Here is a 22,605-nt window from a genome sequence, read left to right on the forward strand (position 1 = left end):
AATGCTAGCCTGTCAAAGGTCAGCAAAACATTATTTGAGAATTTGTAGCAGACGTGCATTCTTTGCAACACTGTTATATCAGCTCCCTGGGAGATGGAAGGATGCAAACTCACTTGTAATAATTTTGTTTTATGCTTATCTCCTTCCCTCCTCCAACGGCATTGACCATAGGGGTCCTTAGCAGCCCACTCTTGGCTTGTATTGGGGTTCTCAACAGGGGGATCACACAAATAAAAAGCACATTGGCACACACACACATCTTGGAGCAGCCTCCTGCGCACAGTAGCACAAGCTGTTGTAGGAAACACACCATTTTGTAGGACACAGTTCACACAATTTCCTTCAGCAACACGGCAAAGCCGACTGGAACCAAGGAAGCTGGTGTGTTCACAGCACTATCCTAACCAAGGTTAGGATGTATTTTCTTTGAGGGGGGGCGGGGAAGAGAGAGAGAGAGAGAAAGCATCATTTCAAGCCAGTGAAAGTCAACTCAAGGCTAGGCGAAATTGTGGGAAGAGGAGAAAACACACTCCCAAGATCTCTAAACAGGAGGCTGACACGGCACTGAGCCAAGCCAGGGATGGGTGGATCTGATGTCGAGGCTTAAAAGGCCGTCTGGTTTAATTAGGATCTATCCTCCCTCCTCGGCAAAAGGGTAGCTTATAAAAATGCTGCAGCAGGGGAAGGCCTGCGGGTTGCAAATCCCCAAACTGCCTCCCCGTTTCAAACGGCGTTTAGAAATCCCAGCGTTATAAAACCAGGGGCAGGGGGAAGGAAAAAAATAAAACACGGATGCAAAGCACCATTTCAAATATCTCCTCTCGCCCGCCTTGATTACGCTGTATGAAAAGGACTCGCGGATAATTCTCCCCTCCTTTTTGGCATCGCGCGGGTCTGTCTCAGGGTGTGGCAAGTAGGGAGTTTAAAATAAAGAGGGACTTTTGAGATGTTGCGCTATTCGTTTATGGCCTCCTTTTCGTATCAGCAGTTCCAGCCAGCAGCCACGACTAAAGAAGCTGCTGGAGAACTCCGAACCTCTTTTTCTTCCCCCTGGATGCAAAAGGGAGGAGCCCAAAAGCTTTTGAGGACAAATAGAAAAGAATAACAAGAGTTGGAAGGAACCTTGGCGGTCTTCTAGTCCTGCCTCAGCAGGAAACCCTATACCAGTGATGGTGAACCTATGGCACATATGCCACAGGTGGCACGTTGAGCCATATCTGCTGGCATGCGAGTCGTTGCCCTAGCTCAGCTCCAACATGCATGTGTATGCTGGGGCCAGCTGATTTTTGGCTCGCAGAGAGGCTCTGGGAGGGCCTTTTTGGCTTCCATAGAGCTTGCGGGAGGATGTTTTTACCCTCTTTTGGCTTTAGGGAAGCCTTTGGAGCCTAGGGAGGGCGAACACAAGCCTACTGGGCCCACCAGAACCTGGGAAACAGGCCATTTCTGCCCTCCAGAGGGCATCCAGGCAGTGATGGAAGCTGTTTTCACCCTCCCCAGGCATGGAAATATGGGTGTGGGCACTCATGCATGCGTGAAAGTGCATGCGCATGCTCTTTCAGCACTCAAAAAAAAAAAGGTTCGCCATCACTGCCCTATACCATAGCAGACTAATGGTTGTCCAATCTTTTCTTAAAAACCTTCAGGGATGTAGCACTCACAGCTTCTGAAGGCAAACTGTCCCACTGACAGTTCTAATTGTCCTTAAGTTTCAGGTTATTTGTCTCCTTGATTAATTTCCATGCATTGCTTCGTCTTGCCTCCTGGTGCTTTGGAGAATAGGTTGACACCCCCCCCCCTCTTCTTTATGACAGCCCCTCAAATATTGGGGCACGGTTGTCATGTACCCCTAGCCCTTCTTATCCCTAGACTACCCAGCATACCCAGTTCTTGCAACCGTTCTTCGTATGTTTTAACCTTCAGTCCCCTAATCACCTTTATTCTTCTTCTCTGCCCTATCATCTCACAAGGAAAATTGCTGGTTGGCTGCCGGGGAGAGAGGAAAGAGAGAATATGTGGGGAGAATATGAGAAAAGAGGCAGAGCAGAGCACAGAAAAAAAATGCGCATATGAATGAAGAGCAAGCAAGTGAGCGCTTTGCAGGTTAACTAGCCTGTCCAACACCGGAAAGGCTATTGCAGAGGTCTCCTCCTCAACCAATTCTCACAAGAGCACACTCTAAGGTTACACCTTCCTTTGCTTTATCTCAGGGGCTTGTGGCGTTCTGCCCATTTCCCCCCACCCCACCCCCAGTAAATCCTGCTTTTTGTTATCAAGGAGCAGTAAAAAGAAACCCATAATACATGGGAGAGCTCTTAAAACTGTATTTCCACACCCCATTCAAGGTATGTTTTAGCCCTCCAGACGTTTTACAAAACAGACACTCAACCACTTCTTAGCCTTTTTTCATTGCTTATTTGAATCCCATTTGACCCTATGACTGTTGTGTGTGATCCCTGTCAGCCTTTGGAATGTTCGAACTCAGAGGATGGGGATGAAATGGAAGCTGTTAATTTACCTGATTTAAGAGCTGCAGACAGATGTATCTTCGGATAGCTCAAGGGTAGAAGATGGCAGATGGATAAACCCAAAGTACAGAAAAATGCAGAAAAGAATGGAAGAAATTGGAGGAAGTTTTGAGATGCTATTTTAGAGTGTGTAAGTTAATTATTATTTATTTGATTTGTATGCCGCCCCTCTCCGTAGACTAATTAATTAATTAATTACCTCACTTCCGGAATTGAATGGAAGAAGAGCTTTTGTCAAATTGAAATCCAGCCAAGATGGTGATTATTGTCTTCGTTCTCTGATAAGTGAGTTTTCTATTGTATAATTTATTGCTTTGTAATCAACAGAAACCAGCTCAGAGATAAGAGAATGTTTCTAAGCAGTCAGTGAGCCAATTAGAAAGATAAATAACCTTGTATCCAGTCTGAAAGACTTGAAAGTACTTTTCTCCATAATGGAACTGTAATTTATTAGGATTGAAGTCGAAGAAATAAAAGGTTATTTGTTTGAAAAGTAGCTGTCTGAGAAGCTATTATTATTAACAGTCAGCCGATTCCAGCCTGATTCAGAACAATGACAATCATTAAGTGTTGTACCTCATGATTCTTGACAAATGCATATTTTCTTTTATGTACACTGAGAGCATTTGCACCAAAGACAAATTCCTTGTGTGTCCAATCACACTTGGCCAATAAAGAATCCTATTCTATTCTATTGGGAAACGCCAAGTACACCACAGCCTATTACCCACGTTGTCAATTCAACCCATCCATACACCAGATTGACCCTTAAACGGGCTTTCTTAAGGACCATCCCTTTCCCCGAGGATATTTATACTGCTGGCATGGATCCTGGGTTGGCACCAATTATTCAACATCTCATCCCTACACAACACAGAAGGATAGGAGTGGAAAAAAGGCTGGGGCAGCGTTGGTAGCCTTGATAAATTGCTTTACAAATGGATTTTTGGAAGGGGACGTCTGCAGCAGGCAGGATTAAAAGCACAGTGCAGTTTTTCGGAGGAAAACACATCCACGGAATTAAGAGCAACTGATTAAAAGAGAGCATTGTTGAGGGTGTGCTGAGTTTTTTTGGAAGAGCACCACTGAAGGATATTTTAAAAACCAAAGTTAATAAAGCAAACAAACAGCACCAGTGCGATGGTGGAATTGAAGTTGCCCCTGACCACAAAGCCACAGTCCAGATTGTACCATTTATTGAAAAGGAGGGTTAGACACAAACATTGATTTTATCTTCTGGGGAGGGCAATTTCCTATAATGCAAGGAAGTCCTTGCCCTGTGGAAATTCAGTATAACCTGGAAAAAAAATGTCCTTTTCAAAAGCTGGCCTTCTGCATCCATATTAATAAAAAAAAAAAAAGATCCCAAAACCAACTTTCTAGAGGAACTTAAATTTTACTGTAAAGGTAAACTACATTTATTGTTAATCTCCCCAGTGGCCCAAGAAATGAATTAATTTCATTTCACCCCTTGCAAATCAATCCTCATTTTCTTCTAGGCTAGTGTTTGTAACCTTGGCAGCTTTAAAGATGCTGCCTTCCTGGAAGGAAACATGTGGACGAATGAGCTTTTGGGGATCTTAATACTCTGGTCTATAATTAATACTGTGAATTGGTTCTACCACCTGGAGCCATTGAGAGGGTTTTGTCCCCCCCCCCCCAAAAAATACACCCAGGAATTAGACCAAAGAGCTACAACAAAACAGGTCCGATCTGAAGAGGAGGGCTACAGATTTTGCAACCCATCAAATCTCCTCCCAAGCACAAATGTGGCTTCTTGATTTATTTATTTTTTAATTGGAGATTTGCCATGTCAGCTCTGGGCTTTTGAGTGCTTCCTTTCAGCCCGAAGCTACCCCAGAAAAACAGAAATTTCTGAGTGGCAACAGCCATGGACGGGCAGATTTTGCAATTGGCTGAAAGTCAGCCCTTAACGCTGGCTTCTTCTGAAAGGCAAGCAAGCTTATAATAAATAGAGCCAAAGATCTGCCTCTCCTACCGTTTCCAAAAATGGCAAAGCGGTAACTAAAATACACAGATTTCCCTCTTCCCCCTCCGTCCTCCCCCCACCCCTCAGATTCCAGCAAAAGAAAACAGTGCTCTCAGCAAAACATTTACAAGCCTTTCCACCCAGGCCTCTTCCAGTTGCCAACGGACCAAGCCCCTCTCCAAAAACACACCAACGTGACCTATATAAGAACTGGAGCCTGAAGGCTTGGCAAGCGGGACATCAGCAACCATTCATTAAAAAAAATAGCAAAATTAAACACGAGGGGAGTAGGGTGGGGCTGTGCGTTTTCTTCTCTGAATCTGCCAATCGCTTTACTTTTTATGGGTGGAGGTGGGGACGGGTAAGCCAATCCTAAATGCATTCTCGGAGTCATCCTGGATCAGTGACAAACCTATGGAGCCAAAATAATGTGGGAACAGAACCGAGGGCTGTGAAATGCATTCAGGAGGGATTAGATGAGAAGATGAGAGAATTTAGAGCAGGGGACGCTCTCGCGGGGACACACCGACTTTGGGAGAGGGCAAAGGGACCGAGGGGAGCCCTCTCATCTTCCTCGACCTGCCCAGCACTTCGTTTGCCCCTTTTCCAGTTCTGAATAGCACAAAGAGCCGCTCCAGTTACTGTCTTCTGTCTTCCGTTTCTGATCTGGAAAATGCCATCACGCCATCCTCGGCACCTGCGGCACAATAAGGGGGAAGAGGTTGGCTTCTTTCGTTGAGCACCAACAGTGAGGGTCATGTTCTCGATGCCCTTGGACATGAGACTCACAAATCCTCGCCCAACACACACACACACACACACACCCCTTGCAACTGGGAATGCTGGGAACTATAGTCTTTGTTGCGTGAATCTGGGGGAAACGCACCCTTCGCACCGCCCAATAGGTCTAGGCCGTTTTTTAAAAGCACCCTTAACCCTCATGTAAAAGTGTGGAGTAGATCTCATGCTTAGCAGGGTAAATGTACTCTCTGTGGAATCTGCTTTGAGGCAGCCTGTGCATATGGAGCTAATGTAGGCATGATAACTGCGTAACAGATCATCCACTTTCTCACAATTATTGTGAGAAGCTCTCCATCAACCTCCAGGACATTTTCTCCCTCTAGGATAGGCTTTGTGGAGTGGCTGTGTTGTTCAGTTGTAGTCTACCTGTCCAGACTACGTTTCCATCTCAGCTCTGCTCCCCAAGGGATCCGACTTCTGCTAGAACCAACTTAGCTCTATTGCTATAGCAACCAGAGCTGCCAGAGCCACCAAGGTTGGTCCTGCCACCTCAGTGGAAACCATCCAGGATTCCAGCCGCCCTGGGAATGAGCCAGCTTCTCTGCTTGACTCCAACCTTCCCTTTCGTTTAGCCAACATACATTCACATGTGGCGCAGTGTGCAGCGCAAAGCAGCGTTATTGGAACGGCTTCTTTTTATTCCCTCTTTAACAGGCAGAGAGCTAATGCAAGGAAGATCAAAATAGGCAGGGAGGGAAGGAAGGAAAGAAAGGGCTGCCAGCTCTATGCTTCTACAGATTAACACCTGGTACTTCTGAGCCAGGTCAAAAGAGCAACCCCAAAGCCTTAAAGTTCACAGTGAGGCCACAATGAATCAGGAGCGCATTCACTAACTTTTATCACCACTGTCCTTTCAGCATTTCCAGACAAATTGAGAAGCTCGACTTAACAAGCAATCTCTAAGATGAATGGAAACCCAAGGGCAGCCACCGCAAGGCACAGGGAATCTCAGCAGCACAGCCAATTTTAGGAATTTTGTCCATCAACTACCAACTGGAGGAAACCAGAAGGAATGCTGATTCTTCAGCACCAGGGAAAAAGCGGTTTTCTTGCTATCAACTGCACAAAATCAGCTCTAGTGGAAATAACATTGGGGAATATCCTAGAATAGTAAGTCTATCACAGGTTTTTGCAAAATAGGAGTAATCCTAAATTCCCAGTTTACTTTTTGAACAAACCATAAAATCAGTGGTGTAAACAACAACAATTTGGTTTTGAAAGTCAGTTTTCTACACTAGGCGTCCTGAGCCTTAAGGAAGATAATGTACATTGTTAAAACAAAACAAAACATCAGGTGTGCAAATGTGGGAGCATTTTAGTGTTTTTAAAGAGTGTGCTGCCATCTAGTGGCTAACCCTTCCACGGCTGCTGGATTTAGTCTTCTGGGTCTCTTCTTTCATTGAGGAAATGCAGAATGTTATTAACCCCACTAATAAGCATTCTGCATCGCCCATCTATGGATATAGTTATTAGTTGGATTAAAGCCACTGAGAAAGAAATGCTACTAGTCCAACATGCTTCAACAGGACGGAGTAATGCATTTCAACATGCCCAAGGTATCCTTAAGTGAAAAGTAGGTAGTTTTTTCATCATAATTTTCTTTTAATGATCCCATAATCCCTTGTGGGATGGAGTCTGGGCAACTGAATGGAGCTGTTTACTGGCTGGATGTCCTTCCTGTTGCTAATGTGGAGTTTTAATCAGCAGGTACAGTAGTACCTCTACCTAAGAACGCCTCTACTTACAAACTTTTCTAGATAAGAACCGGGTGTTCAATATTTTTTTGCCTCTTCTGAAGAACCATTTTCCACTTACAAACCAGAGCCTCCGAAACTGTAGCCGGAAAAGGCAGGAAGAAGCCTCCGTGGGGCCTCTCTAGGAATCACCTGGGAGGAAACAGGGCCGGAAAAGGTGGGGAGCAGCGTCTGTTGGGCCTCTATTAGGAATCTCCTAGGAGGAAACAGGGGCAGAAAAGGCGGGGAGAAGCCTCCGTGGGGCTTCTCTAGCAATCTCCTGGGAGGAAACAGGGCCTCCATCCTCCCTCTGGTTTCCTCAATCGCACACATTATTCGCTTTTACATCGATTCCTATGGGAAAAATGGCTTCTTCTTACAAACTTTTCTACTTAAGAACCTGGTCACAGAACGAATTGAGTTCGTAAGTAGAGGTACCACTGTATATACAGTAGAACCCCGACTTATGAGACTAATTGGTTCCGGAAGGAGGCTCGTAAGTCGGAACGCTCGTATGATGAAACATTGTTTCCCATAGGAAACAATGTAAAGTCAATTAATCCGTGCAACAACAAAAAAAACCGCTGCCGCCGAACGCGGAAGTTAGCGTTCAGAGACAGCTGCGAAGCAGCGCGCGTGTTTTAAAACGTGGCAGCCGGCCTGGGGGGCTCGGGGGGAAGCCCCCGAGCCCCCCAGGCCGGCTGTGATGTTTTAAAACACGCGCGCTGCTTCGCAGCTCTCTGCTGAATCCGGAACGCTAACTTCCGCGTTCGGATTCAGCAGACAGCTGCGAAGCAGCGCGCGTGTTTTAAAATGTCACAGCCGGCCTGGGGGGCTCGGGGGGAAGCCCCCGAGCCCCCCAGGCCGGCTGCAACCTTTTAAAACACGCGCGCTGCTTCGCAGCTCTCTGCTGAATCCGGAACGCTAACTTCCGCGTTCGGATTCAGCAGACAACTGCGAAGCAGCGCGCGTGTTTTAAAATGTCACAGCCGGCCTGGGGGGCTCGGGGGCTTCCCCCCGAGCCCCCCAGGCCGGCTGCCACGTTTTAAAACACGCGCGCTGCTTCGCAGCTGTCTGCTGAATCCGAACGCGGAAGTTAGCGTTCCGGAATCAGCAGAGAGCTGCGAAGCGGCGCGCGTGTTTTAAAAGGTTGCAGCCGGCCTGGGGGGCTCGGGGGCTTCCCCCCGAGCCCCCCAGGCCGGCTGCAACCTTTTAAAACACGCGGGATACGAGCGCCAAGGAGCTGTCTCCTGAAGCCGAAAGCGGAAGTTAGTGTTCGGCTTCAGGAGACAGCTCCTTGGCGCTCGTATCCCGAATGTGAGCTCGGGAGGCGAACAAAAATGTCGCTCCCCTCCCAGCTCTTATCTCGAGTAGCTCGTAAGTAGAGCTGCTCGTATGTCGAGGTTCCACTGTATTTTATATATGTGACCAGACAGAGAAACACCTGCCTCTATCCAGGATCGAACTCATGGCTTCCTGATTGTGAGGTGAGAGCTCCACCTCTAGGCTACTGCACCACTCCACAAAAAGTAGGTACAGTGATCCCCCGGTTATTGCGTCCCCGACCATTGCGAACAGGGTAATTTGCGATTTTTGAACCCGGAAATCAAAACACCATCTGCGCATGCGTGCCCTTTTTTCTATGGGCACGCATGCGTAGATGGCGCCGGGCAGATCAGCTGCTGGGCGGCTTCCTTGGGTCTTCCCCCTCTTGCTGGCGGGAGGGCGAAGCCCCCCCCAGCACCCGCTTGCCCACCCTTCGCCCTGGAAGTTCGCCAGGAGTCAGCGGAGAACGGCGCGCCTGCTTTAAAACGATCGGAGCTTTCCAATGAGTCCCGAAGACAAACGTCAAACTTCCGCGTTTGTCTTCGGGACTCATTGGAAAGCCGCGCGGGTGTTTTAAAATGTCGCCGCCAACATGGGGGGCTTGCTAGCACCCCCCCAAACCCGGGTTGGGGGCTCGGGGGAGTGCTAGCGAGCCCCCCATGTCGGCGGCGACGTTTTAAAACACCCGCGCCGCCCCCAATCTTCGGCTCCTCTCTAGCGCTGGAGAAGTTAAAAACACCATCTGCACATGCGCAGATGGTGTTTTTACTTCCGCAGCGCTACTTCGCGAAAACCCGCTCGTTGCGGGGGGTCCTGGAACGGAACCCTCGCAACGAGCGGGGGATCACTGTAGTTTGAAATCCATTAACTGTGCTTCAGTTTATAGATTCCCAGAGTAGCATATGCAGTAAGTAATAAACATACTAATGGAAAATCTTTTATTAAAAAGAAGAAAAAAATCATATTATGGAGTGGTGCAGGGGAGAGGATGTGATCACAGTGCTTTTACTATTTTGGTTCTTTCAAAATCAATCAAAGTGCTTCCATGTTAGACATTTGTAACCAAAAAAATGTATAAACTCTTACTCACCTTGATCAATAGAGTGCTGAGGAAGTTGGCTAAGCTGGCTATTTACTACTCCTGCATACGTCCGCAGGAACTCCTCTTCACTGCTGGTTAACTGGAAAAGGGAAGAACAAAAGCCCTTCCCTATTAAAAGGCAAGGCAAACTTGCAGGCAAATCAATTATTCGTCCACTTGCTTTTTTAAGTTGGTGGCTTATTTATTTATGTACTTATTTTTATTTATGTCCCATTTTTATAAATAACATGGAGAACATGCCTCTTTTCTCCTCTTCCTATTTTCCCCACAACTATGAGGTGGGCTGCGCTGAGAGATGTGATGGTCCAAAGTCACCCTGACGGTTTTCATGCCATCAAGTGGGACTAGAATTCCCAGTTTCTAGCTGGTGCCTTGATGGCCAAATGGGCGAAAAAAGTTGCACAAGTAACATAGGCAATGACCCTCGAGAGGTTGCAAACAAGTGATCTATAAGGATTGGGACTGATACTGCTAATTCCCCAAGGTTGTGGGGATTACAGGGTGATTACCTCAGAAATAATTACTGTATTTTTTGGAATATAAGACGTACTGGAGTATAAGAAGCACCTGTCAAGGTTTCAAATAACATCTGAGAAATAAACTATCAATTGAGTTACAGACTTTGGCCTGCCAGCACTTTAGTTTTGGGGGAGGAAAATAGGGGGGAAAAATCTGCCTACCAGGTATTCACCTGGCTAGTCCTTAGTCTGGTCAGCTTCAGCACATTAGTTTTCTAGTTTTAAGCCCACGCACTTGCTTTTTATGGGAATAAAAACCAGTTTCTAAAACACTTCATTTCTCTCTCTCTCTTCAGAGAGAGAAACAAGGAGAAAAGCAGACAAAGGAAAGATCACTTAGCTAGCAAAGCATGGAAGATCATGGTAGCACCTCATTAGGGCTAAAAAAAGCTTAGTAAAAGCTACATTTGGAGTATAAGACACACCCAAATTTTCAGACTCGTTTAGGGACGAAAAAGGTGCGTCTTATACTCCAAAAATACGCAACACATAAAAATGGTCTTTGAGAAACTTGGAAGGTAAACCTGGTAAACCAGAAGATAAAAATTCTTGGCTATTAAAAGCTAGTGAGCTCATGGGCATGGATACGTACGTTTGATCCCATCTTTCTAAGCATTAGGAGGACTCTCACTTTCTGCTGAATGTACATCTCCTCCGGACTCTTCCCCGGAACAGCCTCACGGTTCATTCCTTTTTTTCCAGTTTTGAAGACTTCTGAAGAGATGACAAGACAACAATGTTAATTGTCCTGGATTAATCCTGGAGATGGGAGAAACTCTGCAATGCCAACAGCTAACAACCATTGGTATGAGGACTTGTTTGCTTCTGCCCAGGACAGACATTTTGCATGCCTTTCAATTTGTTGGGTTGTCATGTTCATTGTGTGTTCTTTGAGTGGGAAGAACTTCGAGCAGAAGTTACAATGGGTACTGGCTAGAGACTTTTAGTCGATCCTGCAATAAGCAGGGGACTGGACTAGATAAGCTTTTAAGATTCCTTCCAGTGTGACTTAAATGATTCTACAACATAGAAATAAGGCTTCTTTTTCATTCTAGCCACTCAAAACAAGCCACATATTTAGGGTTTCCAAATTATTTGCTGCCACTTTCCCAGCTCCGCAAAGTAACAACAGAATTACCAAAATACTTGATTGTGATCTGTTAGCTTGGAAATGCCACAAACAGCAACCCTGTGGGAACAAAGCAACAATTTTTAATATACATCCCGGACGAGTTCTAAGCATGTTAAAATATCCCTTGCCTGGTGAAAAATGCAAGTTGTTTTCTACCCCGCATTTGAACATTAGCTCCAATTAGAATTTGCTCTTCTAATGTCAAATTAAATGTTTCGGTTCCTGGAGGAAAATTTCTGTCATCAAAACGAGAGGACAATTAAAAGAAAAACAGTCCATTTGTTGGTAATAAAAGTAGTTGAACAGGAAGAAGGGGATGCCTGCTTTAATGAAAGCTGTTTTACACAGTCAGGAAAACTTTTGGTTGAGTAACTTCACAAGGCTAATAGACACATGGCATACAATGCTTCTCAACACGTATGTAAACACATTGGTAAACCCACAATAAATTTAGCACGAAGCAAAATGGCATAATTTGTGCAACCCACATAAGGTGTGTTTCCATTATCAGCCCAGGCATTTTAGAAGATTAATGCCTTCCTTTCTTGAGGAAGAGCAGTTCCTGAAGTAACAGGAAAAAAAGGTAACAGCGCTTGCTAACCCTCTTTGTATAACATGCTTCCTCTTACCACCAAAGGATACATTTTCAGAGTTCTATAAACTAAACAAATCTGCAGGACTGCTGGAGATAGATTTGGCCTAATGGTCACAAGCTGCAGATATACAATGCCAAAATCACAGCCAGCCTCGTTGAGATCCACCAAACAAATGAACAAAATTGATGATATATGGAACTGCTCTAAACATCACATGAGAGGCCTGCTTTTTAATGGTGCCATTTCATGCAGACGGGAGCTCATATACTAAAGCACTTCTCTGAAAGTACACATTTATTATTAATATAATTGCTGTGCCATCCAATTCTCACGACTCCTGATGGTGAGCAAGAATTCCCAGCACAGTTTTAATCCATCCATTTGCATAGGCAAAATGCTTTGATACTTGTTTCCTACAAGGAGGGCTATTTTACAAGTAAGGTATAGGCAGCCTGAGGTAGCTAAAAATCAGATGCATCAAAGCTACATTAAAATCCTAGACAAAATTAAAACCTCTGCATTAGGTGTTGCCTTCAAAAGGTTTTATGCCTGGTTGAGAGGTTTTTGCCCCAGTATGGATGTTGAGATTTTTCCTATGACTCACAAATAATCTTATTTTTTATTTGTTTGTTTCAAGCGAAGTCTCAAAACGTTTAGCACTGTTAACCATAAAACAATCCCATGGCTGGGATTTAAGTGACTGGGCTTAATACATTTGATCACACCCACACCTCCACCCATTAAGCTGGCTACAAAGTAAAACTGCTTCTGTAAAACTACAGGTAGTCCTCAATTTATGACAGTTCATTTAGTGATCACTCAAAGTTACAACGGCGCTGAAAAAAGGCAAACTTATGACCATTTTGCACACTTATGACAGTTCCAGTATCCCCTTGGTCACTTGATCAAAATTTGGATGCTTGGCAACTGGTTCATAAGTTATGACAGTTTCTGTGTCCCAGGGTCAGGTGATCGATCACTTGTGGACCTTCTGACAAGCAAAATCAATGGGGAAGCTAGATTCATAGAACGATGTTTACTAACTTAACAACTACAATGATTCTCCTCAGCAACTGTGGTGAGACAGGTCATAAAATGGGGCAAAGCGCATTTAACAACATACATTTGGGGCTCAATTGTGGTCGTAAGACAAGGACTACCTCTATTGTTCATGGCGCCCAGAGACCAGAATTCTCAAAGACATCTTGCTTTATGGAAAGCAACAAGTGCACACTTAAAACACAATAAAAGTTATAAACTGTAGAAGCACATGGCTACATACCATATTTTCAGCGTAAAGGACGCACCTTCCCCCCCCCCAAAGACTGAAAATTTGGGTGTGTTATACTCCGAATGAAGCTTTTTTGAAGGTTTCTTTCCCCAGCCTTAAAGAGATGTTAACAATCTTCCCCTGCTTCCTAAGCCCTATGTCTTTGCAGGCTTGTTTTCATTGCTACTCCCCCTGAAAGTTTTTTTCACACCTAACCAGGGGATAAAATAATGTGATGAAGCTGACCAGACTAAGGGCACTAGGCAGATGAATAACTGGTAGGTAGATTTCCCCCCCCCCCCCCATTTTCCTGCCCCTAAACTAAGGTGTGTCTTATACTCATGTGCATCTTATACTCTGAAAAATACGTTAAATATGTAAGCAAGCAAGCTATTACCCAGAGAACTTCATCTATCATTACTGATCAAGTAATCAAGTACTGTACAGTGGTACCTCTACCTAAGAGCGCCTCTACTTAACTACTTAAGAACTTTTCTAGATAAGAACCGGGTGTTTAAGATTTGTTTGCCTCTTCTTAAGAACCATTTTCTACTTAAGAACCTGAGCCTGGAAAAATTTCCCAGGAAATTTGAGAGCTGCATGAAGGCCCGACCAGTTTCCTGCCATTCTCCCTGGGTTTCTCTCTCTGGCGCAGTGTATAGGAGGCAGCCTCGTGCCAGATGTAAAGGAAACGCATGCTCCTCCTCGCCACATCAGAGTCCCTTTTTTCTTTTTAAGCCTAAAGGTTTTTGGGGTTTTTTTATTCCCCTCACCTCACCTTCGGCAGCGACTGTCCTACTCCTCCTCCTCCCACCCAAATTCCGAGCTTTTATTTCTTTCCGAATGGGTTTGCCCGCATTATTTGCATTTACATTGATTCCTATGGGAAAAATTAGTGCTTCTTCTTAAGAATGTTTCTACTTAAGAATCTGGTCACGGAACGAATTAAGTCCTTAAGTAGACGTACCACTGTATTTTTTTTCTCCTTCAGCCATCCTTCCTATAAGTTTGAGCGATGCTGTATTCTCTTCCTCCTTCCTCATGCAGCTTTTTTTCCCTTTATCTTTTAATCTCCAACATTTTACAAGTGAAGTTTGGGGTTTCAGTTAAAAATGTAAAAGGTAGTTAGCTTCAATTGCCAATGAACAGTATGACCAGGTATCTGGAACTCGATGTTTTCAGGGTAATATTGGCTGTGTATACTGTCCATGGTTATGGTCCTACAAGCGACCAGCAGTGTTTAAAATGACAGCTGTACAACAGCTGATCCACCACCAAAGCCTGTGACAATGTCCACGGGCCTCATCAAGATAATACAAAAATCATACACACACACACACACACACAGGTGCATGCACAGTGCTGAGTTGTTTTCTCAAATTACCCCAAGATTAAAAAAGATTAAACCTTCACAGGGCCTTTAATAGTTACAATATGCTTACGCTTATGAAGGCATAAGAGCTGCTGCCTTGTTTCACAAGAAAACCTTCAAATAAAAACTGCAGCATTGAAATTAGAGCTCCCTTCTCTCTCCCCCCATAGATTTGCCCCTCCTTACAATTCAGTCAGTCTGATTCATGACCTTGAACCACAAGCAGACCGAGACCGAATTAATTCACATTTCTATAGGGTTGCCTGCAATGCAGAATGCGTACAGTCGCCCATTTATAAGTGAAGAGTGAGATCCGTACGTTTTAAAATTACAAGCTTGTTTCCACCATGTTTCCAAGGGCTACTTTAAATTTTAGACAAAGTATGCACAGTTCTCATTAAAAAAAAAATCAAATAAGCAGCAGTTAACCATACTTTTAAAAATGTTTAAATCCAAAGCAGGAAAGTGGTTCATTTCCTGGATATGATCCTTGCATTTTCATAGCTTTTTTCAAGGAAGGTTTTGACAAATGGGGAGGGTGATGGTACAATTAAATTCAAGAAACTCCTCCCCTTTTAGGTAATTTTGTTGGGTCAGATGGAGATCAGATACCCATGAAGTATTGTTATTATTCTCTTCAGTCCTTAAATTATATGCAAGCTATTACTTATACAAACAATGGCACAAGGCTGCTTCCATTCAAGCCTTTTTAAGGTTAGTATTAATTCCCTATCCAGGTGAGAAACAGGAGCTTTTAGGAATCTTGGAATGTTTTTTTAATATGCTCAAAGTATTGTAACAGAATATTGAAAGCGTTACACAATCAAGGCCTGGAACTCAAAATACTTTTTCTATAAAATAGTGTCCCCGATACTGTTGCCCTCATTTTCTGAGTCAAATCAATATTCCATCATAGTTCCAGACAGGAATAGGGCAATTTCATTCCACCTTCAGGCTTAAAAGTTGAAGCTGTTACAGGTAGATAAACCATTTAGCTGTCGAAACTGTACAGAGTGGCGGCATTTCAAGCAAGTCCCGTGGTATTTAACTACTGCTGGATTTTGTCAATAAATATTCTTGGTAAATGTATTCATGTTAGTTTATTAAAAATATATTTCTTTATACAGGAAGTTATTTTTTAAATTGTACATAACAACAAAAATTAACTTATTTTTAACCACAAGAAAAGCTCATGAAGTATATTTCAGTCCCAGTTATTTCAAAAGTGAAAACTCATTTTTACTAAGAATTGATATGGATTGCAAAACAGGCACCTGAATGTAGGACCAGAATTATTATTATTTTTAAATTATTATTATTTATTAGATTTGTATGCCGCCCCTCTCCGGAGACTCGGAGAGGCTTAACGAATTAACGAGACAAGTTAACCTATCTTTGCTCATCTTAATCTATATACAGTACAGGCATTATCTGAGTATGGCCCCAGGAGTGTCTTATCTGAAAAGATTTAGTAATCTAGAAATGCAAACACACATCAGAGATAAATATATGCACATGCAAGATATTAAACTGTCAAAACTGTCAAGTAAGGTAATTCATGCTGATTTTGTCTACAACAAAAAATAATTAATTGAATGCAGAGAAATAGAATTTCACAATGAGGAGCGGGTTGGAAGGTTTTGGGGCAGTGGTAATATTAATATTTCTGCAGGATCCAATTTGGGTCAGTCTTCTAAGCTTTTGGGCTCGTGCTGGAGCACATCCTCAGGGAACCTCTCTGTACAGAAAGTTGGATCCCGCGGTATTATCCCTGGGTACATATTCGCCTTCATTCGTTCTCTTACAAGCCACCTGTAATATTTATGTTGGGTGCCTCGAAGTTGCTTTCAAAGGACATTTTAATTATGATAAATTGGAAAGCTGCTACAGGAATGCCAAAGCTGTATAATGTTCCGCTCTCCCAAAGCAACTGGCAACAACTATAGTTGCTCATAAATATGTGGCAAATTACTTATCAAGCCAAAACCTTTAGCGAAAATAAATAAGACATTTGTGGAAAAGAGGGGTTAAACATAAACTCTTAAGTAAATGGTAAAAACAACTGCCAGTACCTGATGTGAATAGTCGGTCAGAATTTATTAAATCCCGTTTTGCTTTTTAAAAAATTACCGGTATTTGCTGTCAGCTTGTTTCATCTTTCCTGAAATTGTTCAGACAAAAACATATTCCTAATTCTAAACTATTAATGCTTCACGTACAGGATCTATTTACTCCAAACTAGCTCCAAGGTTCCTTACAAAATCAGCAGCAATTGCAGCATGTTGACATTATTAATCAAAACAGGAAGCACAAATCACTTCTAATTTCCCACAAGAGGTTTGTTAAGCTCCGTAGTGCAAGCTCTGCCATTGCCATTTAATACAAGGCCAGGAAGGAAATATGTTATCCACAAGACCAAGGTGTGAGATTCTGAGTTAATCTGCAGACTGCAGACTGATTCATTTTATAAAAACTAGGCTGTAACTATCGAAAAAGTAAAACAACAGGAAGGAAATGTCCTCAGCAGGATAGAGCTGATTTCCTTTCTAGTCAAGGGCCAAATGGGAAGCTGCTTTGCAATAAGAGTTAATATGCCCAAGGTAACAAAGTAGCTTGCAAAAGAAACAATTGAACAACATAAGACCAAGTACCTACTATATTTACAGATTCCCTTCTGAAACTGCCTAATCAAGAGCTTATCTAAAGGTTTAATTGGTGCTCAATTACTGCAGATTCTCTTTACAAAATGAGGAAGTTACAGTAAAAGGCAGATTAATATAACTGTTAAGCTTCCTGGCAGAGTCTGCAATTAAGTCAGATCCATCCTCAGTTTAATGCAAGATTAGCATGCATGCTATTAAACACTGATCACACTGATTTGCTTAGATTTACTTTACTGTGTCTGTCAGCCAGCTGAATTGTGCAAAGTATTTGAGCAGAGACGGCAATGTGCACACCATGGGTGACCTTTATAAACAGGGTTGATAAACAGTCTATTTGCTAAAATACTATTATACACCGATAATTCCAATGTTAGGATTTTTAAAGACTTAGTGTATTTTATTAAAATAGATTAAATTTTCAGTATTCAAGTGGGATATGACTTTGTATTCTTTAAAACTTCTACTGACAAGGAGCTTAGCTGCCTTGGATGTTTCAGAAAAATGTCTCTAGGAAGAGAAATCGCTCATTTGTTTTGCCATCCAATATAGCAAAGGATGATGATTTAAGCCCATACTTTGTGACCGGAATGTCTTATACAAGAATTCTAGCCACCAACTGGATTTATTAAAAGATGCTTGCAAAAATGTTATATAAACACAACTAAATTTGGTAAAAAAAACTTGACAGGGAATGCTTTGACTTGCTACCTGAATTGGGTCCAAAATTTCTGTTGTTAAGTGAGTTTTCATTTATTCCTTCCTTCCTTCCTTCATTCTTTCATTCATTTGTTCATTCATATATATTTCTAAGCTGCCCTTCTCCAGCTGACTCAGGGCGGCATACAAAATAAAACAGATACAAAATCATAAAACCCAGGACATTTACGACCTTTCTTGCTGCAGTTGTTAAGCGAAACGCTGCAGTTATGTTAATAACGCCGTTGTGAAGTGAATCCAGCTTCCCTCTTGACTTTGATTGTCAGAAGGTCACAAAAGGGGATCACATCATCTTGGGACACAAAAATGGTCACTTTCCCAGCGTCCAAATTTTGATCACTGGCTGTGGGAGTGCAGTAACTTTGAAAAATGGTCATAAGTCACGTTTTTCAATGTTGTTGTAACTTTGAACAGTCACTAAACAAACTATGTATTCTAAGTCAAATATGCTGGTTACATGACTTCAGTTTCCATGTCCTTTACTGTGCTCCATAATGTCCCATAGAAGACTTATTTCAATTCATGAAAAAAAAGGGACCACACTTTTCTTACAACGTATTAAACCAGAGGTCTTCAAACTTGGCAACTTTAAGACTTGTGGATTTCAACTCCTAGAATTCTCCAGCCAGCATGGCATAGCTGGCTGGAGGGGAGTTTGAAGACCCCTGAATTAAACTGTCAAAAGTAAATGGGTCAGGAGTAAGGATAATTCCTTCTGAGTTTTACATTCTGTACTTAAAGGATGAACTCCAGGTAATTTAAAATGTACATCTGAAAATGCAGCAAAAGTGACAACACACACTAAGCTAAAACCTAGAACAACACTCAGGATGGGAGTGGCAGATACTGTAATCAGCTCACGCTATTGTTCTTCAAGTTTAGAACTGTTATGACAGGCAGAAACTCTCCAGGATCTTGGCTAAGAAGGTGTCTCTTTGACATCTGATTTTTTCTCCACTAACGTACAACAAGAACTGAAACTGGAATCCTTTATGTGCAAAGTACAAACTCTTAAAACTGAGCTACTGGCTTTGTCCAAAAGAGAATGTTTCCTATCAGAGACTGGAATCCCTTTTCTCTGCTGTAGCTAACCAAGCTTCCTACCCTAAAGTTGGCTGAGTGAGAATCTTCAATTTTTTGAGAAATTTTGAGAAAAAAACATTTGCATTTCTCTGTTGCAGCAACAATACAAAGGCAGCACAGCCCATAGCCAGTTTGTGGTAGAAGGAGACTTTTCTGGTAAGAGAATAGTTCTCCATAGTCTGAGATTGTTGTCTTGTAGTAGAAAATAATTAATGCCTTAAAAAACAAAAACATATTGGAACTGATCATTAAAAGCCAAAAGGACATGACCTACACACTTGTCGAGAAGCTGGATGTATTGAGATGGCAACTTTGCCGGGCTGGCTTGTTGAGCCAACCTTTGCCAATTTTCACAGCAAACAATGTGAAATTGGTATCCAAGCGGGTGGCACTCTCCCCTGCACCCAGTGCCATTCCAATAATGTCACCCTTCTTCAGCCTCTTCCACGAACCTAGAAAGCAGGTCAATTCAGGAGCCTGGTTAGGATAGTGGGGTGCAGAAGTAAGCAAGGACACCTAGGGGGGCGGTTGGAACTCCACTGCCAAAGTTGAGAACTCAAGGACATGAGAGTCATAAGAACCAGACACAACCCTCCCACCCAAAAGAATGGTAAAAATTGTGCTATATTTCAGGCTTCTAAATGGTGGATTGCAGCCGTCTGGGAGGAAGAAGGGGATGCTGACACATACCCCTCTCCCCAAAACCAGAAGCAGGGCAGGCAGGCAGATACACACACACCTCCCCCCAAAACCTGAAATAGGGCAGACAGGCATGTACACACACACATATACACACACATCCCTCTCCCCCAAAATATAAAGCAGGGCAGGCAGGCACACACATAGACACCCCTCTCCCCAAAAACCAGAAGCAACACACACACACACACACACACGTCTCCCCAAAACCTGAAACAAGGCATGCACACACATACACCTCTCCCCAAAACCTGAAATATGGCAGGCAGGCAGACACACCTCCCCCCCAAACCTAAAATAGGGCAGGTAGGCAGGCATGCACACATACCCACTCACTCACACACAAACACCCCTCCACAAAACCTGAAGCAGGGCAGGAAGGTAGGCAGACACACATACTCTCTCTCTCTCACATACACAAACCTCCCCCCAAAACCTGAAGCAGGGCAGGCAAGCGGACACACACCTCTCCCCAAAAACTAAAGAAGGGCAGGTAGGCACACACATATGCTCTCTCTCACACACACAATTCCCCCTAAAACCTGAAGCAGGACAGGCACTCACACACACACACACACTCTCCCCGAAACATGAAGCAAGGCAGAAGCAAGAGTGACTCCATGTTGGAAAGAGACAAAACACACGGCGGAGGGGGGGCGGGTGAGGAAAGAAGAGAGAACGGCCTTTGGGGAAAGACGTGGAGGGGGCATGGAACCCCCGCGGGCGAGCGCGCACGCGCAGTCGCGCCTCCGCCGCGCGCCGCCTTTTGTAGGGGCGGGTGAGGCCGAAAGGGCGCTTACCTGAAGCGGTGGTTTTCTTGGGGTTTTTTTGAGGAGGGGGGTCCTTGAGGAGGGAGGGCGCGCGCCTCCCCCCCCTCCCTGGCGTCCCCGAGAGCGAAGAAGCCAGGCGGGTTCCCTCGTGAAGCGAGAGAGCCCGGTTTGCGCCGGAGAGCGGCTCGTGTGAGAGGCGAGCGAGCGACCGCCTCTTCTTGCTCGCTGCGCCTCTTCCTCCTCCCTCCGCCGTCGTGACTCAGAGCGGCGGCGACCGAGGGAGGGAACGGAGGAGGAGGCGCCTGGGCGACTCCAGAAGGGAGGGAACCGCCGCCGCTGCAAGCTGCTGCTGCTGCTGCCGCCGCCGCCCGAAACGCGGCCAGCCGCTTCGCCTTCAGGCGACAACATAGCGACGGCGCGCCTGAGGTAAAAGGGGGCGGGGCCTCGAGGACGTGGGAGAGGTTCGAAGGGTGGGCGGAGTCGGAGGAAAGAGGGCGGGGCGGAGAAGGGGAGGAAGAGAGAGAGAGAAAGAGTGCCGTCCCTCGCGCTTCGCGTGAAAGGGGGCGGGGCTTCGAAAGCGGCGGAATGAATGGAAGGGCGTGGCTTGCGAGTGGGGGGGGGGAATACCGCCCTTGTGGGAAATACAGTACTGTAAATCGGCAGGAGGCGATTCGTAATGAACGCAGGGAAAACGGGAGATCGGAGTTGCTCAACCGTGGTGGGCTGCTTTCTAAGAAGTGTGTGGACTTCAGTTCCCGGGATTCCCCAGCCAGCCGTGAAAATTAACGGATTAACTAGAGTTGGAAGAGACCTTGAGGGTCATCTAGTCCAGCTGTCCCCCCAAATATCATGCTTAAAAAGTTCCCAGGGCTGAGACAGTTACAATACTGTATACAAGATAGAAAATCAGATGCTTAAGCTAGCTAGCTTTCTTTCTTTCGCTTTCTTTCTTTTTCTTCCTTTATTTTTATTTATTTATTTATTTTGTCCAATACATAATGAAGGTTAACGAGATTAACCATGTAGAATATACAGTACTGTATATCAAAGAAAAGAAAGAAAGAAAGGATAGGAGTGAAGATATAAGAATAAAATGCATCAGTGTTTCCCAACCTTGGCAACTTGAAGATATTTGGACTTCAACTCCTAGAATTCCCCAGCCAGCATTCACTGGCTGAGGAATTCTGGGAGTTGAAGTCCAGATATCTTCAAGTTGCCAAGGTTGGGAGACACTGCTGTACATCAATGGAGGATAGAGGAAGAGATATATGAGTGGAAGAAAAGAAATATGAGATATAGGAGAGACAATTGGACAGGGGACGGCAGGCACCCTGGTGCACTTATGCACGCCCCTTACTGATCTCTTAGAAATCTGGAGGTCAATAGTGGATAGTCTAAGGGGAAAATGTTGAGGGTTAGGGGTTGCTACTATGGAGTCCGGTAGTGAGTTCCACACTTTGACAACTTGATTGCTAAAGTCATATTTTTTACAGTCCAGTTTGGAGTGGTTAATATTAAGTTTGTATCTGTTGTGTGCTCTTGTGTTGTTGTGGTTGAAGCTAAAGAAGTCATTGACAGGCAGGACGTTGCAGCGTATGATCCTGTGGGCAATACTTTCTTTTTCTTTCTTTTCCTTCCTTTCTTCAAGTAAGTATTGGTAGTATACGAAGATATAACAATGTTTGATTGTAGTTAGAATGATTGTGAATGCCTGGGTTTTTTATATCGTGGGGTTTTAATATGGGTTTTAGGTTGGGTTTCTTCTGCTATATTTTGTATTGTATTTTATTCTTACTTTTGTAAGCCGCCCTGAGTCTGCGGAGGCCGGCAGCATAGAAATCCAACCAACCAACCAAATAAATAAATAAAATATATAATATACAGTGGTACCTCTACTTATGAACTTAATTTGTTCAGCGACCAGGTTCTTAAATGGAAAAGTTTGCAAGAAGAAGCAATTTTTCCCGTAGGAATCAATGTAAAAGCAAATAATGTGAGAGTGGAGGCCCTGTTTCCTTCCAGGAGATTCCTAGAGGGGCCCCATTAAGTCTTCTTCCCACGTTTTCTGGCCGTCAACCTCCCAGGAGATTCCTAGAGAAGTCCCACAGAGGCTTCTCCCTGCCTTTTCTGGCCCCGTTTCCTCCCACGAGATTCCTAGGGAGGTCCCACGGAGGCTTCTCCCTGCCTTTCCTGGTTACAGTTTTGGAGGCTCGGGTTTTTAAGTGGAAAATGGTTCTTGAAAAGAGCCAAAAAAATCTTGAACACCTGGTTCTTTATCTAGTAGTTTGTAAGTAGAAGCGTTCTTAGG

At 44.0% G+C, this 22,605-nt stretch overlaps 2 protein-coding genes across 2 annotated transcripts in view; one reads left to right on the top strand and one right to left on the bottom strand.

Annotated features, from left to right (window-relative positions):
• Positions 1 to 3,699: 3,699 nt before the first annotated feature.
• On the bottom strand, positions 3,700 to 20,711 carry CTNNBIP1 (catenin beta interacting protein 1). Its single transcript, XM_070759334.1, has 5 exons — positions 20,328 to 20,711; positions 11,134 to 11,184; positions 10,588 to 10,709; positions 9,466 to 9,556; positions 3,700 to 5,212 (listed from the first exon to the last, which is right to left on the bottom strand). The coding sequence occupies exons 3-5, from the start codon at positions 10,681 to 10,683 to the stop codon at positions 5,154 to 5,156; spliced, it is 246 nt and encodes an 81-aa protein (XP_070615435.1). The 5' UTR covers positions 10,684 to 10,709; positions 11,134 to 11,184; positions 20,328 to 20,711; the 3' UTR covers positions 3,700 to 5,153.
• NMNAT1 (nicotinamide nucleotide adenylyltransferase 1) overlaps positions 20,296 to 22,605 on the top strand; it is a 35,526-nt gene continuing 33,216 nt past the window's right edge. The window contains exon 1 of the mRNA XM_070759319.1: positions 20,296 to 20,723. The gene's annotated coding sequence lies outside the window, so the exon portion shown is untranslated. The remainder of the gene's footprint in view (positions 20,724 to 22,605) is intronic.

Source organism: Erythrolamprus reginae, chromosome 8, assembly GCF_031021105.1.
Source record: "Erythrolamprus reginae isolate rEryReg1 chromosome 8, rEryReg1.hap1, whole genome shotgun sequence".
NCBI lineage: Eukaryota > Metazoa > Chordata > Lepidosauria > Squamata > Dipsadidae > Erythrolamprus > Erythrolamprus reginae.

What these genes read in the sequence shown, in the direction of transcription:
- CTNNBIP1 (XM_070759334.1), bottom strand. Translation starts at nt 10,683, where the DNA reads ATGAACCGTGAGGCTGTTCCGGGGAAGAGTCCGGAGGAGATGTACATT. An exon ending in TTAGAAAGATGGGATCAAAC is followed by an intron (nt 9,557 to 10,587) that starts GTACGTATCCAT and finishes TCCCTTTTCCAG; the next exon opens with TTAACCAGCAGTGAAGAGGA. An exon ending in TCAGCACTCTATTGATCAAG is followed by an intron (nt 5,213 to 9,465) that starts GTGAGTAAGAGT and finishes ATTGTGCCGCAG; the next exon opens with GTGCCGAGGATGGCGTGATG.